The 19,983-nt window shown below is 41.0% G+C and overlaps 1 protein-coding gene across 6 annotated transcripts in view; it reads right to left on the reverse strand.

Moving 5' to 3' along the window:
* Positions 1–2,280: 2,280 nt before the first annotated feature.
* Positions 2,281–19,983, reverse strand: part of lrrc61 (leucine rich repeat containing 61) — a 29,074-nt gene continuing 11,371 nt past the window's right edge. For 5 of the 6 annotated variants that reach the window (XM_072553289.1, XM_072553288.1, XM_072553287.1 and 2 more), the window contains 6 exons: positions 16,695–16,755; positions 16,472–16,557; positions 15,574–15,639; positions 10,152–10,220; positions 3,001–3,123; positions 2,281–2,864 (listed from right to left, as the gene is read on the reverse strand). In XM_072553289.1, coding sequence (XP_072409390.1) covers positions 2,779–2,864; positions 3,001–3,123; positions 10,152–10,220; positions 15,574–15,639; positions 16,472–16,557; positions 16,695–16,755 — 491 coding nt within the window. In that variant the 3' untranslated portion in view covers positions 2,281–2,778. The remainder of the gene's footprint in view (positions 2,865–3,000; positions 3,124–10,151; positions 10,221–15,573; positions 15,640–16,471; positions 16,558–16,694; positions 16,756–19,983) is intronic. The other variant, XM_072553291.1, reaches the window with a different exon arrangement.

Genomic DNA, 19,983 nt, shown 5'->3' on the forward strand with positions numbered 1-19,983 from the left:
CTATTTGTAAGGAATTTTCAGTTAATTTGTTAAATCTTTTTTTAAATAAGCAGCATCTAAGGTATGACTCATTAATTAATTAGATAGCAAATACCCAGAACAGAGATCTGAGTGACAAAGAGTGAATTAAATTACAGAAAGATTAGTGTCATGCTCGTGGAGTGAGTGGAGGTGCTCCACAAAGTGGCCCATTAAATCTTGTTTCATGTTGCCAATGTAGGGGTGGCTGCAGTGTGAGCAATGAATACAGTGTATTGAAAGAAATACATGTAAACTATTTCTTCACCTGGATAATGTTTGGGGCAGCAGAGGGTGCCCGGTGGCACAGTGGTTAGCACTGCTGCCTCACAGTGCCAGAGACCTGGGTTCAATTCCCGACTCAGGCAACTGTGTGGAGTTTGCACATTCGCCCAGTATCTGCATGGGTTTCCTCCCACAGTCCAAAGATGTGCAGGTCAGGTGAATTGGCTATGCTAAATTGCCCGTAATGTTAAGTAAAGGGGAATGGGTGGGTTGCGGGTCGGTGTGGACTTGTTGGGCTGAAGGGCCTGTTTCCACACTGTAAGTAATCTAATCTACAATAAGATTTGTTTTAAGGCTCTGTTTAGTATCACAGAACAAATGTTTTTGTTCTGATATTTCAAGAGTAGGTTATGGTTATAAATTTCCTGTTTGCACTAGCTACATGTTTAATGCTAAATAAAGTTTTCTGCTGGTATAGGTAAAGAGCCACACTCTGAAGGATTGTACATTCTTACACCTTCGAAAATCAAGGAGAATACATGGTGGAATGAGATAGAATACAGTAAGTGCAATGGATTCACTAAGTTTACCCAGAAATTAGGTAGTAAAGGACATTCTTTCAGATACATATGGGAGAACACAGTGACAATGAATTTGGGATGAATCTTTAAAATTACGGAAAAAGTAACAGGAAGCACAATTGCCAAAAATCATCATTCTATTTTAAACAAAGTAGGCATTATAATTAAATATTTTTAAATTGTCTGTAGAGGTATCACAGTTTATATAAACTGGCCTGGACATGGTCAACTGAAAGATTATGGTAAAGATGGTAACCCATTCTGTTTATATTAATTACAATTGAACTAGAACACTAAGTTAGGAGGCAGTCAGGTATGCACATGGGAGCATGAAATTCGAAAGAAATATGGACAGACTAAGTGAATGGATTTACCGGTGGCTCATGGAGTTCAATGTGGGAAAATGTGCATCCATTACAAGAAGAATACTTCCAAAATGAAGAGAAACCAGAAACTGGAAGAACAAAGTTACTTGACTTGTGTCCAAAAGACACAAATTATTTAGGCACAAAAATTAATCAAGGCTAATAAAAAGCTGGCCTTTAGCTCAAGCAACTAAGCTGGATACAAAACAGATGAGGTTATGATTCAGTTAAATATAGCTTTGTTTTAAAATGATAAGATTTGTTTCAGAAGTTCCATTTGTAAAGAATCCTTGCTTTGAAACTGCAGAGATAAGAAATCATTATGAATTTCTAAGAACAAGTGAGCTAGACGCTGACAACAGGTAAAAAAATGTCAAGTTAAAGAAGCTGTTTACAAGTTTCATATGAAAGGTTATCCAAGTTTTTTATTTTGTCCAAGCAGGGGGGTTAAAGTGTTTATTGTAAAGGGTGGCACGGTGGCTCAGTGGTTAGCACTGCTGCCTCACAGCAGCAGGGACCCAGGTTTGATTCCAGCCTCGGGTGACTGTCTGGGTGGAGTTTGCACATTCCCCCAGTGTCTGCATGGGTTTCCTCTGGCTTCCTCCCACAATCCAAAGATGTATAGATTAGGTGAATTGGCCATGTTAAGTTACCCATAGTGTTCAGGGACGTGTAGGTTAGGTGCATTAGTCACATGTAAGCTGAGGTTAGGGGAATGGGTTTGGGTGGGTGACTCTTCAGAGGGTCAGTGTGGATGTATTGGGCTGGATTGTAAATATCTTCATTTGCTTCTGTATAACAAAATTAAAATTTAGAAATCTCATTTTGGAGATGTATTTTCTGCAGCAACATTCAGGAAATAAATGTGTATTTTAATGTTACTCATGTGGGAAGTCTTCTGAGCATCAAAACCTCAGAACTTGGAGCAAGAGTAGGCAATTCGGCCGCTTAAGCCTGCCCTGCCATTCAAAAGGAGTTTAAGATGGGTGTGGTATTTCAAGATACAACACAAGGAAAGTCAATCAAATCATTCGCTCATTTAATCACCACACATGAATGATTTGTTCTAGCTAAATTGTCAAACTTGCAAGTTTTGAGCAGATTTAAAGCATTTTATTGCAGTTTTACAATAGTGAACGACTTAAAAAAAAACAGTATTGGGTCTAGAAAGTGTACAATTGATAAACACGCCATGCTGTCAGTCAAAAGTGAGGTAGTGAAACAGATTTAAATCCATACAGGTTAGATGTCTTCCTTGGTTCATAAGCTTTGAGTTGTAAACACCTCACTTAAAAGATAATGAGGTGATCAGCCATAGTTTATGAAGAATCATAGGCATCTCTCTCCATGAGAGACATACCAATGGCTTTCACTGCATGAGCACCACGGAGGGCAAGGCAAGGAGGCATATTTCCGTGACTTAACGCACCTTTATATTTGTTCAGAAAACAATCAGAATTTAAAAGGACCGTTTGTTTTCTTGGTTTGAACAGAGATTAAAAAATGATTCAGTTTAGATGAGAAAACAGCAGCATCATCACAGTTCTTTGGGTTCTTGGGTTTCTGTAACTGTTTATTGCATGTGTTCATTACTGCCCACTACTCAGTGTCCTTTCTGATTTTTCAATGACATCAGCAGCCTTATTGTTGAGCTCTCTGCATTCCTTCAAAATATCTGTGTATTAAAAATAATGACCAGTCAGAATCATTAGTATTTAACAACATAACTGAAGCTTTAAAGTATTAGAATTATATTTAAAATGGAATCACTAAATTGTACAGTCAGTCAAACATTGAGGAAGAACCCTTACTATAAAACTTCTCAACAGCTTCATCAGACTCCGTTTTCTGGCTTGGTTTGAGCTCCCAGTAATTGTCCTCAACCCATTTCTTGGGAGCAGATAGTTTGCCAATGGGACCACTGCCGCACATTTCTAAAAATAAGAATAAAATTGCATTTAAGTAGCACCTTTTGCAATGTCACAATGTCCAAAACGATTTCATTGTCAAAATACTTTTGAAGGCTACTTTTGTAATGTAGGAAACCTGGCAGCTAATATGCACAAAGCCATCTGCCATCACAGCAATGTGTGAGTTGGTTGAGGGATTAATATTGACCAAGGAAAACACCACTACGTTTCGTCATATTATAAGAAGGTTAAGCAATTTCTTTATATTAGTTTATTCTGTAGAATGGAGTTAGTGTGCTGAGAAGATGAAGTTGTGAGATAATGTGGAGTTACATCACCAACTGCTGGTTACAACCTTCAATTACAGAAGTTACTGGGACCAATTTCAGGAAATCTCCATTGTACCAGATGACATCAACATTTTCAAATGTAAAATATTGGCAAAATTGATGACATCAAGTATGGCTTACGGGCAGGAAATGTGCTCACGGAACACTAAAGTGTAAAAGTGGGAAAACATTCCAGAGAATACACAAAAGAATAATCAAACATGACTTTCAATACAATGCCGTCCATTTTACATGTGATGGAATATTCACCACTTGCCTAGAGGACGTCAGTTTCAATAACACTCAAGAAGCATTACACACCCATGATAAAGCAATTGCTTGATTGACACCACATCCACAAACATCCATTTCCCTCACCAATGTTCAGTGGCACCGGTGTGTACCATCTACAAGATGCATTTCTATGAGTCACCAGAATTCCTTCACCATCCAAACCCATAATCTTGTCCATCTGGAAGGACAAGGGGAACAGATCCATGGGAACACCAACACCTGCAAGTTCCCCTTCAAGTCACACACAATCCTGACTTGGAAATCTATCACCATTCCTTCAGTGTTGCTGGGTCAGAATCCTGAAACTTTCTCCCTGTCAGCACTGTGGGAGTTCATACAGCACATGGACTGCAGTTGTTCATGAAATCAGCTTATCGCCACCTCCTCAAGGGCAACTAGGTTCAGGCAGTAAATGCTGGACTAGACAGTGAAACAGACATGATCAAACAAAAGAACCATAATCGAAATGGGAGAGGAGGGCAAGGGTAGAATGATAAGACCTGTCCAATCTGATTGGTTGGCAGCACCAACAGTCTCCATTGCATCAGAATGTGATAATGAAGTCCACTGGAACTGGAAGCAGGCCCCAGGATGAAGATAGCTATGCTGCCCAGAACAAATAACGGAATTTTGACTGGAAACCCAGGGAGGGTTGTGGGGACATGGGGCTGACAGGATTTGGAGGCCATGTAGGGAGGAACAAAGTATGGGTAGGATAATCCAGTGGCTTGACTAATTCAATGATACTATAGTTCAAATTCTGTCAAGGGAGCTGGTGGAACTTAAATTCAACAATGTAGAAGCCCTCACTATTAATCTTCTGTTTTTCTCTTTTTTTTTTGGTTTGGAACTGGGAGTTAAACTTCTAAAGAGACACCAAAGACAGATTGTTGCTTTTGGGAACTGGCCAGGAAGGTAATGCAAATTTAAGAAAGGTTGCAAGAAGTGTAGACCAGTGAGTTTGACATCATTGGTGGGTAAGTTGTTGGAGGGAATTCTAAGGGACAGGATTTACGTGCATTTGGAGAGGCAAGGACGAATTAGGCTTTGTGCGTCGGAAATCATGAATCACTAACTTGAATTTTTTTTTGAGGATGTGACCAAAAAGATAGACAATGTTGTCTACATTGATTTTAGTGAAGCCTTTGACAAGGATTCGTATGGTAGACTGGTTAGCAAAATTAGATCACATGGGATTCAAGGAGAGCTTGTCAATTGGATACAAAATTGGCTTGATAGTAGAGGGTGGGGATGGATGGTTGTTTCTCATACTGGAGGCCTATGGCCAGTAATATTCTGCAGGGATCAGTATTGGGTCCACTGTAGTTTATCATTTATATAAACAACTTGGAAGAGAATTTAGGCAGTACAGTTATTAAGTTTGCTGATGACACTAAAATTGGTTGTATAGTCAACAATAAAGAAGGTTATTTAAGATTACAAAAGGATTTTGATCAATTGGGCCAATGGTCTGAGGAGTGGAAGATTGAGTTTAATTCGGATAAATGTGAGTTATTGCATTTTGGCAAAATGAACAAGGGCAGGACTGAGACAGTTAATAGCAGGGTGTTAGGTTATGTTATTAAACAAAGAGACCCAAGCATTCAGATATATAATTCTTTGAAAGTTGCCTCTATTGCTCAGACCATTGAGTTTAGGAGTGGGATGTCATGTTGAAGTTGTATAGGATGTTGGTGAGGCAAGTTTTGGAGCATTGTGGTCACCCTACTAGAAGAATATTAGTAAATTGGAGAGGGCTTAGAAAATATTTCCAAGCAAGTTTCCAGGACTGGAGGCTTTGAATTATAAGGAGCATTTGGATAGGCTGTGACTTTTTTCACTGAAGCGTAGGAGATCGAGAGGTATCCTTATAGGGGTTTATAAAATCATGAGGGGCATAGCAAAAGTCTTTTCCCTGCGATAGGGAAGTTCAAAACTCATCTTAAAAATATGCCCTTGAGTGGAGACAGATTTGAAAAAGGGGACCTGAGAGGCAACCTCTTCAGAGAGAGGATGGTTCAGATGTGGAATGACCTGCCAGAGGAAGTGGTAGATGCAGGTATACTTACCACATTTAAAAGACATTTGGACCGATATATGAATTGGAAACGTTTAGAAGGATATGAGCCAAATGCAAGCAAATGGAACTTGTTTTAGTTTGGGAAATTTGGTCAGCATGGATGAATTGCACTGAAGGTGTGCTGTATGACTCAAACTTAATTTCTGATCTAAGGACACTGTAGACAAACCAGCACTGAGCTGTCAATTAAGGGAAGATCAGTGCTAAATCCTAGGCAAAAGTGAGGACTGCAGATGCTGGAGTAAAGACGAGAGTGTGGTGCTGGTTAAACACAGTAGATCAGGCAGCACCTTTCATGCTCCTCAGATACTGCCTGACCTGCTGTGCTTTTCCAGCACCACACTCTCTAGTGCTAAATCCTAGCCAACCACAGATTTTTGATTGAAAACAGCAGAAACTGATTCTGACTGGGTTTTGGCATGAGGGCGATTTTTGGCTGCTTCTGAAAACTGCTGTTGTGTTTTATTCTCTTTTTTTTTCCCCTCCAGTTATCCAATTGTTGAATGTTCTAGGAAAAGAATTCCAGTCTGTAAGTAGTAAGTAAATATTTCCACGAGTCTGCTGAAAATGTTTGCAATAACCAGTGACTTCAGAATTCAAATAAGATATACAATTCTACCTATCTGTGAACAAACCATTTTCTAAGGATTTCATGAAGGCCTAGTAACCATCATTGGAAATGGTTTACTAAACTGGCAAAGTACAATTCTTTTGTTTTCTTTGTAATTTATCCCTGAACTGTGTCTGCACATCTGTGGCAGTCTCAAAAGGATTGAGCTTTAGATTGTAGATATTAATTAGATTGCATTGTTGCTTATGTGTTTGGCACAGTTACATTATAACTTAAAGATTAACATTTTATTAATAAACTTTGTGTCCAATATCTATTATTCATAAAGTCTGGTTAGGAACAGTTAGGCAAATTGGAGGGTCACTTAATGTTTTAATTTCATGGTATTGTGAATCCAGTGATAGTGAGGCTGATTTGGTTTAACTGACTATCCCTGTGACCTAAAAAAAATCAATCTGGAAATGAAAGCTAGTGTCAGTGATGATGACTAATCGATTTTTATAACAGTTCATTGGTTTGATAATGCCCTTTACAGAAGGAAGTTTACTGTCGTCACCTGGTCTTGACTATGTAGGACTCTAGATGCTCACCATCTGTGGTTGACTCTTAATCTCCTTCTGAAATGGCAATAGAAAGCCGATCAGTTAAAGTATAATTCGGGATGGGTAACAGATACTGGTTTTGTCAGTGATGCTATCATCAGTCAACAGTGTTTATTGGTTAAGGGGAAACCAAAATAAAATCCTTCCACAATGCTGGACAGTAGCTGAATGGCTTTGTAGTCTGGTATAGCATTGTCCTGCAAATACCTCCAGTCATTACATGGTTTACTTCGCTCCCTTCTATGGCAGTAATAAAAGAAGAGGACAGCACCTTCCATTAGATATTATACAGAAAACTGAAGCAACTAAACCTATCGGAGAGCTGGAAAAATAAATGCTACACCAGAGGTCAATTCTATTTGCTGCCTGTGTTTCTTCTCTCTTCATGCTGGACTTGAACATGGCATTTCTTCAGAAACTGCAAGGACTAAGGGGATTCCTTTAAGCCCTCAAGACACACCATTACCATACACTTGGTGCAGCACATCTCATCTGAATTTACATTGAATCATTTACATGGTTGGAAAATAGGGCAGGCTGAAATCCAGGCCCATTAATCCCGCTGTTGATATCCTAACACATGACAGAGCTTTTAAAAGTAGTTATTTATTAAATCGCCTGCATTTTGTCATTTAAATGTTTCTATGTATAGTTATTTTACATTCAAAGTCAAATTTCTGTGGTACATAGGTGTGATTTATTCAGAGTCACCAAAGACACATTGTAGAACCTTACAGTATTCTTGCAATTGACTGCCCTTCCAGCCATTGTTCTGCAACTCCTGATTACCCATTAAAATGTTCAGAGTCACAAAACAAAGAATTCTAAATTATAAAGATTGGTGTAATTAGTTCCGGAAAAAAAACCTTTAGTTTTTCCAAATCTATGCTTCTGTGAAGTGAGTTGATAATTTGTACACTATACATTTGAGCGATTTGTTTTCTAACGTTTACTTTATAACTAAAGCCAATCTTTAACATTTCCAATTAGTTCTCCTTGATTTCCAGATTCATAAAAAAGCATAAACCTTAAATGTTAAGGATTTAAATTTACTGGGTAATTTCCAGTACCATACTTTTGACTCTGATCTCCAGCATTTGCAGTCCTCACTTTCTCCTAGTCTGGGTAATTTATGAATATCACACATTATTGGCACTTGGAATACAGCAGAAACTGCTTCCACGGCATTCCTACACTTTACATTTCTTCAGTACTGCATCCATATAGATATGTGTGTGTGTTTTGGTGCAGTCGTGTCCCCTTTTTTAAAAAACATTAGGATGAGTTGTCATCACAGAAGGATAAACAACAACACAGGATAAAACTTGCTACAAATATGGTAAGATTGAATGCACATAATTGTCACTAACAAGATTTTAAAACATTTGTTCATGGAACATGGATGTTGCTGGCTGGGCCAGCATTTGTTGCCTGGGCCAGCATTTGTTGCCCATCCCTAAATGCTCTTGAGAAGGTGATGGTGAGTTCTCTTCTTGAGCCACTTCACCCCTTAGAGAGTAAGGGAGAGGGAGAGACTGGTTGTGTATGTGTGTGTGACTATTTACCTTAATAAAAATAAATCCTACATATTACTCTAGTTAGCCAAACTGACATTGAAATGAATAAAGAAACAAAAGCAAAATGATTCACTTGTATTTCCATTTCACTGTATTCAAACTCAAAATTTAACAAGGTGCCAAGGTGTGCAAATTCCATTGTGCAAATTCCACAGCACAAAGGGTGGGAGTTCCAGGACTTTTACCCAGTAATGAAGAAGGAGTGGGTGATACATTTCCAAGTCAGGATGGTGATGGTTGGAGGAAACTTGCAGTGGAGGTATTTCCATGTTTTTCATCCTGGTCAGTGGTAGAGGCTGCCAGTTTAGAAAGTACTGTTGAAAGAGCATTGCTGAGTTGTTGCAGTGCACCTTGGAGATGGGGGAATTAATGTTGAAGGAGGTGGATAGGGTGTCAATCAAGTGGACTGCTTTGTCCTGGATGGTGTCAGGCTGCTTGAGGTGTTGCAGCTGTGATTATCCAGGTTAGTGGAGAATATTCTGTAACACTCTTGATAGGTGTCTTATAGATGATGGACAGGCTATGAGGTGACGATTTGTGGTGGTGGTGGTGTCCCTATCCTGGATCCAGAGGCCTGCGCTCAAGTCCTGACTCTCCAGAGGTAAAAACAACATTTCTAAACAGGTTGATTAAAAAAAAAACAAACAGAAATGCAACAGAACAAAATGTCAACTTTAAAATAAGGCACAATTAATGGTCAGCGAGATACAGGAAGATAGAGAACAGTACTGCTACAAATAATATAAAGTGTAATCAAAATATGGAAGAAAACAACTGAAAATAGATTAGAGTGTGAACAGGATCTGACTTGAGCATTTAAACTATGGATAGATACAACCAAAGCACAAAATTAAGGGCTAAATGCCCCCCTGCAGTGCTGTATTACATTATAACAAGCCTCTCCAATATGAAGCCAATTATGTAGATATCCTTGCATGTAGCAAGCATTTCCTGTAACATTATGTACATTCCCTGTAACACTTCCCTTGTCATACTTTATTAATAACACTTCCAGCACTTTATCATCAAATATCCCCAATGTTATTAAAAAGCCTGTTTATTAATTTGCTGTAACACCTTAGAATATTAGTTATTAAAACTGAGGGAGATAGAACATAGAACATAACAATACAGTGCAGAACAGGCCCTTTGGCCCTCGATGTTGCGCCGACCTGTGAACTATTCTCAGCTAGTCTCCCTACACTATCCCAAAATCATCCATGTGCTTATCTAAGGATTGTTTAAATCTCCCTAATGTGGCTGAGTTAACTACATTGTCAGTAGGGCATTCCACACCTAAGAAGAAAGAAGTCAAAACATTGCTTGGAAAAATGATCAGATATAATTGTTTATCCAAAGGATTAAAACAAAAATGTTTGGTCAGTTGGCAGTGACGTTACTTTAATCACAAAGCAAAATCGTATTTCTGAAAATATAGAAATAGTAAGGTGCCTGAGAAATAAACTAGATCAGGACTACAATGGAAGAAACATAATCAGAAGCCCAAAATCAAAAAGCACTCAGCACTCACTTGGGTCTGAAGTGAAAACGTGCATTCATTTACAATCTTAGCAATATAATAATAAAAAGGCACTAAACCTTTCAGAGAATCTTCCATCTTTTTGCAGAGCTGATACAAATCACTACCCCTTCCTGATAGCCTCTCTCCTGCAAATAAAAACCAGAAAAAAAAATTTTAAAGCCTCAAGCATCTCAATATTTAAAATTTTTAAATTTGATGGAAAGAACAAATAAAGAATCAAATTCATTCACTGCACAATTTGAATTATTTTACATCAATGATAGAAAATAGAAGCTATGAATATCAACAGAATAAATGTTAACTGCAATGGAAGAGATAAAAATGTTTTACTAAAAACAGCTCTCTCATCAACATGGAACTTTCCATTTAATTTTTTCTATAAATTCTATTTTTGTGCAAGAACAATGATCACTCTCGAACCTTAAATATTCAATCAAAAGCAAACGTAGGTTTCCATAGAGAGTAGGGTTTCGCTGATAGCAGCAACATTGATTTTATAGCTCACAAGCTGCCAAAGAAAGTAGGGCTGTTCTCCGAGAAGGACATTCACAGCTCGGATTGTCTATCAGGTTCCACAAGTTCCAAGCCCTGTATTGTATTGGCCGGGCGTGTTTTCAACTGCTAGAGTGTTGATCCTACTAGATGCAATTTCATGATCAGGACAACTTGGCACAACCTATTTGTACTTTTTGTAGCCCCTTTCTCATTGTAAATGAAGTGAGTAGAGGGAATCCTATAAAGGACAATTAGGATCTTGGGTGCTACGATCAAATTCCATTCTGAATCCAAGAGGTCGTTGTCCATCAGGTGTCTACTGTCCATGTATGCTTACAGATGTGTCATGGCCCTGTCTCAAACATTACATGTCTGTTGCCATAAGGCTTTTCAATGTCTGGCCAAGGGCTGCACATGATCTTTTCACATGAAGTCAGTTTGCATTGCACAACTGCAGTCTTGATAGGTTGCTAATATCTATATTTAGAGTGGCATGGTGGCTCAGTGGTTAGCACTGCTGCCTCACAGGCCAGGCACCCAGGTTCGATTCCCACCTTGGGCGACCGTCTGTGTGGATATTGCACATTCTTCCAGTGTCTGCGTGAATTTACTCCCACAATCCAAAGATGTACAGTTCAGGTGAAATGGCCATGCTAAATTGCCCACAGTGTTAGTGCATTAGTCAGGGATAAAAAAAAGGGTAGTGGAATGGGTCTCAGTGGGTTATTCTTCAGAGGGTCAGTGTGGACTTGTTGGGCCAAAGGGCCTGTTTCCATACTGTAGGGAATCTAATCTATTCTATCCAGTAGTATAGCAATTCTTTATGCCTTCAGGGTGCAAGCCACACAGGTAGCCTTCACAGCCACTGGTGCATGCTTGCCTCATTCAGCTAATTGTCCTGCTGGTCAGGACTTGTGGATCAGTTAAACCCAGACTCATCTCTCTGCACTAGTTCAGATCAGTGTAGCAGGGTCACTTTCTGCAGATTTTAGCTGGGACAGTCTTGGTGGACACTGGCACCACTCCCCACCTTTTCCTCCGCTACATCGATGACTGTATCAGCACTACCTCGTGCTCCCATGAGGAAGTTGAATAGTTCATCCACTTTACTAACACCTTCCACCCAGACCTCAAATTTACCTGGACCGTCTCAGACTCCTCCCTCCCCTTCCTAGACCTCTCCATTTCTATCTCGGGCGACCGACTCAACACGGACATTTACTATAAACCGACCGACTCCCACAGCTACCTAGATTACACCTCCTCCCACCCTTCCCTCTGTAAAAACGCCATCCCATATTCCCAATTCCTTCGCCGCATCTGCTCCCAGGAGGAGTAACTCCAATACCAAACAACCCAAGTGGCCTCCTTCTTCAAAGACTGCAATTCCCCCTTAGACGTGGTGGACTATGCTCTCAACCGCATCTCCTCCGCCCTTGAATCCCGCCCCTTCAATCGCCACCAGGACAGAACCCCACTGGTCCTCACCTACCACCCCACCAACCTCCGGATACATCGTACCATCCTTCGTCATTTCCACCACCTCCAAACAGACCCCACCACCAAGGATATATTTCCCTTCCCTCCCCTATTAGCGTTCCTGAAAGACCACTCCCTCCGCGACTCCCTCGTCAGGTCCACACCCCCCACCAACCCAACCTCCACTCCCGGCACCTTCCCCTGCAACCGCAAGAAATGCAAAACTTGCGCCCACACCTCCCCCCTCACTTCCCTCCAAGGCCCCAAGGGATCCTTCCATAGCCGTCACAAATTCACCTGCACCTCCACACACATCATTTACTGCATCCGCTGCACCCGATGTGGTCTCCTCTATATTGGGGAGACAGGCTGCCTACTTGCGGAACGTTTCAGAGAACACCTCTGGGACACCCGCACCAACCAACCCAACCGCCCTGTGGCTGAACACTAACTCCCCCTCCCACTCTACCAAGGACATGCAGGTCCTTGGCCTCCTCCATCACCAGACCACGGCAACATGACGCCTGGAGGAAGAGCGCCTCATCTTCCGCCTAGGAACCCTCCAACCACAAGGGATGAATATGGATTTCTCCTCCCCCCACCTTATCTCAGTTCCAACCGCCTCTTGACCTGCAAATCTTCTGCCCGACCTCGCCGTTTTCCCCCCTCCCCCCCCGGCCTATCACCCTCCACCTTAACCTCCTACCATCTATCGCATTCTCAGCGCCCCTCCCCCAAATCCCTCCTTTTATCTTAGCCTGCTTGGCACACCCTCCTCATTCCTGAAGGGCTTATGCCCGAAACGTCGATTCTCCTGCTCCTTGGATGCTGCCTGACCTGCTGAGCTGTTCCAGCAACATATTTTTCAGTTCTGATCTCCAGCATCTGCAGTCCTCACTTTCTCCCAGTCTTGGTGGATACACAAGTTATGAGCAGAACTATAGACAGTCCACCTTAGTGGGATGTGAAGAGCAGAAGAAAAGTACCACTTGGCAAAACTGTTGTGTTAAGTCGGCTTTACTAACATACTTCTTGCTGAGTGAGAATTTATTTTCATTTAACTCACTGGAATCACTGCTCATTGTGCTGGAATCCATACCTGCCAGATTCCAGTCACAACCATATTGCTTGCAAGGAACAGATAGCTCACTCTAAGACCCTTGGAGGGGAGGACCAGTGAAAGGCAAAATGGAACGTTTCCCTCCCTGTGCTCTTAACAGTGTATTGATCAAGGAAGAACAGAGTACTCAGGATGGAAAATAATCACAGAAAATGGGGGAGATACTAAATGAATATTTTGCATCAGTATTTACTGTGGAAAAGGATATGGAAGATATAGTCTGTAGAGAAATAGATGGTGACATCTTGCAAAATGTCCAGATTACAGAGGAGGAAGTGCGGGATGTCTTGAAACGGGTAAAAGTGGATAAGTCCCCAGGACCTGGTCAGGTGTACCCGGAGAACTCTGTGGGAAGCTAGAGAAGTGATTGCTGGGCCTCTTGCTGAGATATTTGTATCATCGATGGTCACAGGTGGGACGCTGGAAGACTGGAGGTTGGCAAATGTGGTGCCACTGTTTAAGAAGGGTGGTAAAGACAAGCCAGGGAACTATAGATCAGTGAGCCTGACCTTGGTGGTGGGCAAGTTGTTGGAGGAAATCCTGAGGGACAGGATGTACATGTATTTGGAAAGGCAGGGACTGATTAGGGATAGTCAACATGGCTTTGTGCGTGGGAAATCATGTTTCACAAACTTAATTGAGTTTTTTGAAGAAGTAACAAAGAAGATTGATGAGGGCAGAGTAGTAGATGTGATCTGTATGGACTTCAGTAAGGCATTCGACAAGGTTCCCTATGGGAGACTGATTAGCAAAGTTAGATCTCATGGAATACAGGGTGAACTAGCCATTTGGATACAGAACTGGCTCAAAGGTAGAAGACAGAGGGTGGTGGTGGAGGATTGTTTTTCAGACTGGAGGCCTGTGACCAGTGGAGTGCCACAAGGATCGATGCTGGGCCCTCTACTTTTTGTTATTTACATAAATGATTTGGATGCAAGCATAAGAGGTACAGTTAGTAAGTTTGCAGACGACACCAAAATTGGAGGAGGTGTAGTGGACAGCGAAGAGGGTTGCCTCAGATTACAACAGGATCTGGACCAGATGGGCCAATGGGCTGAGAAGTAGCAGATGGTGTTTAATTCAGATAAATGCAAGGTGCTGCATTTTGGGAAAGCAAATCCTAGCAGGACGTATACACTTAATGGCAAGGTCCTAGGGAGTGTTGCTGAACAAAGAGACCTTGGAGTGCAGGTTCATAGCTCCTTGAAAGTGGAGTCGCAGGTTGATAGGATAGTGAAGGCAGCTTTTGGTATGCTTTCCTTTATTGGTCAGAGTATGGAGTACAAAAGTTGGGAGGTCATGTTGCGGCTGTACAGGACATTAGTTAGGCCACTGTTGGAATATTGCATCCAATTCTGGTCTCCTTCCTATCAGAAAGATGTTGTGAAACTTGAAAAGGTTCAGAAAAGATCTACAAGGATGTTGCCAGGATTGGAGGATTTGAGCTACAGGGAGAGGCTGAACAGGCTGGGGCTGTTTTCCCTGGAGCGTTGGAGGCTGAGGGGTGACCTTAGAGGTTTACAAAATTATGAGGGGCATGGATAGGATAAACAGACAAAGTCTTTTCCCTGGGGTCGGGGAGTCCAGAACCAGAGGGCATAGGTTTAGGGTGAGAAGGGAAGATATAAAAGAGACCGAAGGGGCAACATTTTCATGCAGAGGGTGACACGTGTATGGAATGAGCTGGGAGAGGAAGTGGTGGAGGCTGGTACAATTGCATCATTTAAGAAGCATTGGGATGGGCATATGAATAGGGAGGGTTTGGAGGGATATGGACCAGGTGCTGGCAGGTGGGACTAGATTGGATTGGAAGATCTGGTTGGCGTGGATGGGTTGGACTGAAGGGTCTGTTTCCATGCTGTACATCTCTATGACTCTATAATCATTGGAATATTCTCCTTTGGCCATCAAATTTGACTGATCACCACAAGGAGCAGTCAGAGTCAAGCCTTTAGTCACAATAAGGCCAACTTGGGAGAGAGAAAAAAAAAGAGTTGCCTATGGACATTTCCTGTGTTTACATTTTTACAACAATCTAATCTAGGTTTCCAAATTCAAGTTTGCAGGTTGTTAATTCAGTATTACAACCACAACAGTGTGTTTCTGTAAATACATAAGAAATAGCAGCAGTAGGTCATTCAGCCCCTCAAGCCTGCCTTGGCATTCTATAAGATCATGGCTGAGCCGTCCCACGCCTCAAGTCAACTACTTTTTTGTGTCAGGTTCTCGTAGCCCTCAAGTACGAAACAATTCAGTACAGGAGGCCTAATGGAGGGCCTAAGCATTGCGAAAATTAACAAAGCTGGTGCACTGCAATCCAAACTTTAAATACTAAAATAAATTTGACTGTGTTATAAACTCTAAAACAGGACAAGTTTACTCACCATCTAAGGATTTGATCTTCGGAAAGATTTCCAACATTGCACTGTGATACGCAGTGTTCATACAAACTGAAAAACAAGCTTCATCATATCATACTTTAAAAATGATAGTTCTTACATCAAAGCCATTCACATTTGACTTGAGCATTTTACAGTGCCAATAAGGTGTTACCATGGAAGAAGAAATTATTCTACCCTTTAAAGCGTTTTAACATCGCATTAAAATATGTGCTGCGTCACATTTGTACAGGCACCATTACACAGCGACTAAGTAGCTTTAAATGAGACACCCTTCCTTTAACCTTGCATCATTACTTGCAGCCAAGGTACCATAAATAATCGAAGGCTGAGGATTTATCTCCTGCCTCACGACTGATGTAATCCTGCCACTTACACAGACGAAAAAAACATATCAGGAAAGGAATTATCCAGATTCATGTCCAATTATTTTATTGCTTTCAAAGATTAAAAGACTCTCATTTATCCTGAGTCTTCATGACCTCAGGATGTACGAGAATGTTCTACAGTTACTGAGATACTTTCTGTTTTGAAGTGTAGTCACTGAGCAATGTTTGAAAATTTGGCAATCAATTAATGCACAGCAAGATCCCACAAACAGTAATGTGATAATGACTCAGAAGTCTGTCTTAATGAATTTAGTTGAGGATAAATATTTTCTGGGATAACTTCCTCTATTCTTCTTATTTGAAATAGTAGAGCCACAAGACCATTAATATGCACCTGAGAGAGTAAGTAGGGTCTCAATTAAATATCACATCTGAAAGACTGGACCTCTAAGAAATGCCTGTTCGCCCAGATTTGCTTGGGAAATCTATGAACCTTCTAATTCAGAGGCAAAATTGATGGAAGCTGAACCATTACTTGGAGCAAAACAAGTTACCTGGATTACTAAAGTTGCAAACAGTGTCTTTCAACCGAATCACCTCCAGATTCTTCAGCTCAGAGAGGGACCGAAGACTATCAACACTACAAGACAAGGCAGGTGTTTAAAAGCAAGATTTTGCTTAATATAGCACTACCTAAATGCAGCAACCTTTGCTGAACATGGGATTGTAAAGAACACAATATAAACTCGATATAAAGGGCAGAAAAAACACATTTACCTGCTAATTAGGTTTCCTGATAAATTGAGGTTTTGTAGGTTTTCACAGGAGCGTAGGGGATCTGTGATAGTAAAAATAAAGTGTCTTTTTAAACATCTCCCAAAAATAAAAGCTAAAGAATGCGGATTTTTCATTATGACTGGTACTACTCCTTCCAAACTGAAGGTTGCACCCATCACTACATACCCTGGTGGGGAACAGAGTATGGGAGAGTTTGAGTATGTGTGTGTGAGAGAGGCGTTTTTTGGTGGGGGGGGGGGGCGGTGTACATGGGGTGCAAAGGCAGTCTGGAAAGTGTGGGAGAGCACAAAGATTGGCTGGGAGTGATTCAGAACATTTCAAAGCTGCACATCTTTGTTACCAAACCCTTGACTGGAGCAGACCAGAACTCTCACACTGCTTGTTCATGAAAACCTTTCTGGAATTTATATTCGGAGTAAATGTTATTTCTAAGAGCAATTTGTTTCTAATCTTAGGATTCCTTGCTGAATGATTACATTCCCAGCTCCAGAACCTTCAAACAGAGAGTGTTCAGAGGGATCTTAATACATCTGGTGATCTGAAAATCCACAGCAGAACTTTCTTCAAGTCTGAGGCATTAAATCTATTCATTCCATTCAGGAGCAGAGTTCTCTATTTTAAAGAAAAATAGCTATTACAGATGATCAATAAAAGGGGAAATGTGTAGATGCGCACAAAACAGACATTACTAAAATGGACCAACTGTGATAAAGATTACATCTTCTCCAGCATGGCGTGGGTTATTTGGCCTAAACTGGAGCCACACAAACCTCCTCACACTCTCTTTTCAACTGGTTCCTCCACTTTATGCAAATAAAATCTAGCTTTTGATTTTATAATACAATTTGATTCAATCACTGTTTCCTGAGTTCTTTATCATATAAATACTCTTCAATTTATATGGCACTTTTGCCATTACCAGCTATGCTTACACCATCCAACCCAGGAAGGTTAAGAGTGACAGAGTCTCCTGCCGTCTCTACCCCTTGGGGAAATGCTATCATGTAATATTCCTGCTAGTTTAGCTTGTGACCAACTGACAACAGCAGTCCCAATCTTGTCAGTACATTCTGCAACCTACCTGTAGCACACAATCTGATTATCTGCCTTTGTGCAAAAATATCTGGCAGCTCATTCCATACATGCATCACCATCTGCATGAAAAAGTTCCCCCTTAGGTTGCTTTTAAATCTTTCCCCTCTCACCTTAAACCTACTCACTCTAGTTTGTATTCCCCCACCCGATGAAAGAAAGTTTGGCTAGTCACCTTTTCCATAACTCTCATGATATTATACATTTCTGTAAGATCACCCCTCAACCTCCAACGCTCCAGGGAAAATAGCCCCAGTCTATTCGACCTCTCCCTATAGCTCAAACCTTTCAACCCTGGCAACATTCTTGTAAATCTTTTCTGAACCCTCTTAAGTTTCACAATATCCTTTCTATAGCAGGAAGACCAGAGGTGAACGCAGTTTTCCAAAAGTGGCCAAACCAATATCCTGTACAGCTGCAACATGACATCCCAACTCCCATACTCAATACTCTGACCTAGGCAAGCATACCAAATGCATTCTTCACTATCCTAACTACCTGTGACTCCACTTTCAAGGAACTATGGACCTGCACTCCAGAGATCCTGGGGAGTATTCAGCAACACTCCCCAGGACCTTACCATCAAGTGTACAAGCCCTGCCCTGATTTGCCTTTCCAAAATGCAGCACCTCTCATTTATCTAAAATGAACTCCATCTGCCATTCCTCCACCCTTTGACCCATCTGATCAAAGTCCAATTGTTCTCCGAGGTAACCTTCTTTGCTGTCCACTACACCACCACCAATGGTGTCATCTGCAAACTTAGTAACCATACCTATGTTCACATCCAAATCATTTATGTAAATAACAAAAACCAGTGAATTCAGCACTGATCCTTGTGGCACACCAATGGTCACAGACAACCAGTCTGAAAAGCAGCCCTCCACCACCACCCTCTGTCTTCTACCTTCAAGCCAGCTCGGTATTCAAATGGCTAGATCTCCCTGTATTCCATGTGATCTCACCTTGCTAACCAGTCTACCATGAGGAACCTCATCAAAAGCCTTACTGAAGTCAATATAGATTATACCCCCACTGCTTTGCCTTCATCAATCCACTTTGTTCCTGAAATTGAAGTAGAAAGTGCTGTTGAGACTGAACAGGTCTGACAGCAATTGTGGAGTGAAAAACACTTGACGTTTTGAGTCCAATAAAAGTTGTTTCTTCAGAACCTTCAGTTCTTTTTCAGTTCCAAAGAGACATTTGGAATTGAAACAAACTCTTCCTTCAACAGATGCTGCCAGACCTCCACTTACTATTTTAGTATGTAATTGTGACTTTTTGCCATTAATTGAAGGATATTATTCCAATATATAATGCTCACTTGCATAGTTGGGTAGATCATGATGCCTGTAAAATTAGAGGGGGATGGATAGGGTAAATAGACAAGGTCTTTTCTCTGGATTGGGGAGAATCCAGAACTAGATAGCATAGGCTTAGGGTGTGAGGGGAAAGATTTAAAAAGGGACCTAAGGGGTAACTTTTCCCACACAAAGGGTGGTGCACGAATGGAATGAGCTGCTAGAGGAAGTGGTGGAGGCTGATACAATTACAACATTTAAATGGAATCTGGATGGGTATATGCATAGGAAGAGATTAGAGCAATATAGGCCAAATGTTGACAAATGGGACTAGATTAATTTAGCATGATTGAGTTGGACCAAAGGGTTTGTTTCCATGCTGTACAGCTCTGACTATTTTCAGTATCCACAGTATTTTGCCTTTTTTGTCATCATGTCTGCATGAATATTTCTCGACATTAAAATTGCATGCTCCACAGAAACTTATGCATCTCTATGACAAGGGTGCCTGACATCATAGTTAATCTTCAGGATAGTGCAATGCATCTCTCACATCCATGCAATCAGACAATGGGTGTAAAATTGCAGGCAGGCAGCATAGATTCATGAACTGTACAGCATGGAAACAGACCCTTTGGTCCAACTCATCCATCTCAACCAGATAATCTCAATTAATCTAATCCCATTTGCATCTTGAATTATGGAGCATTACATCGATACTGCACTGGAGTTTCAAATGAACTCTTCTGGAGGTTCTTGTCACAATGCATAGCTAACAATGAAATGCTGTACAATAACTGCAACGATCCTCTGCTGAGACACAAACTCCAAATAGAATAATAGAATCACAGAATCCCTACAGCGCAGAAGTGGGC

The sequence above is a fragment of the Chiloscyllium punctatum genome, chromosome 33, assembly GCF_047496795.1.
Source record: "Chiloscyllium punctatum isolate Juve2018m chromosome 33, sChiPun1.3, whole genome shotgun sequence".
NCBI classification, from domain to species: Eukaryota; Metazoa; Chordata; class Chondrichthyes; order Orectolobiformes; family Hemiscylliidae; genus Chiloscyllium; species Chiloscyllium punctatum.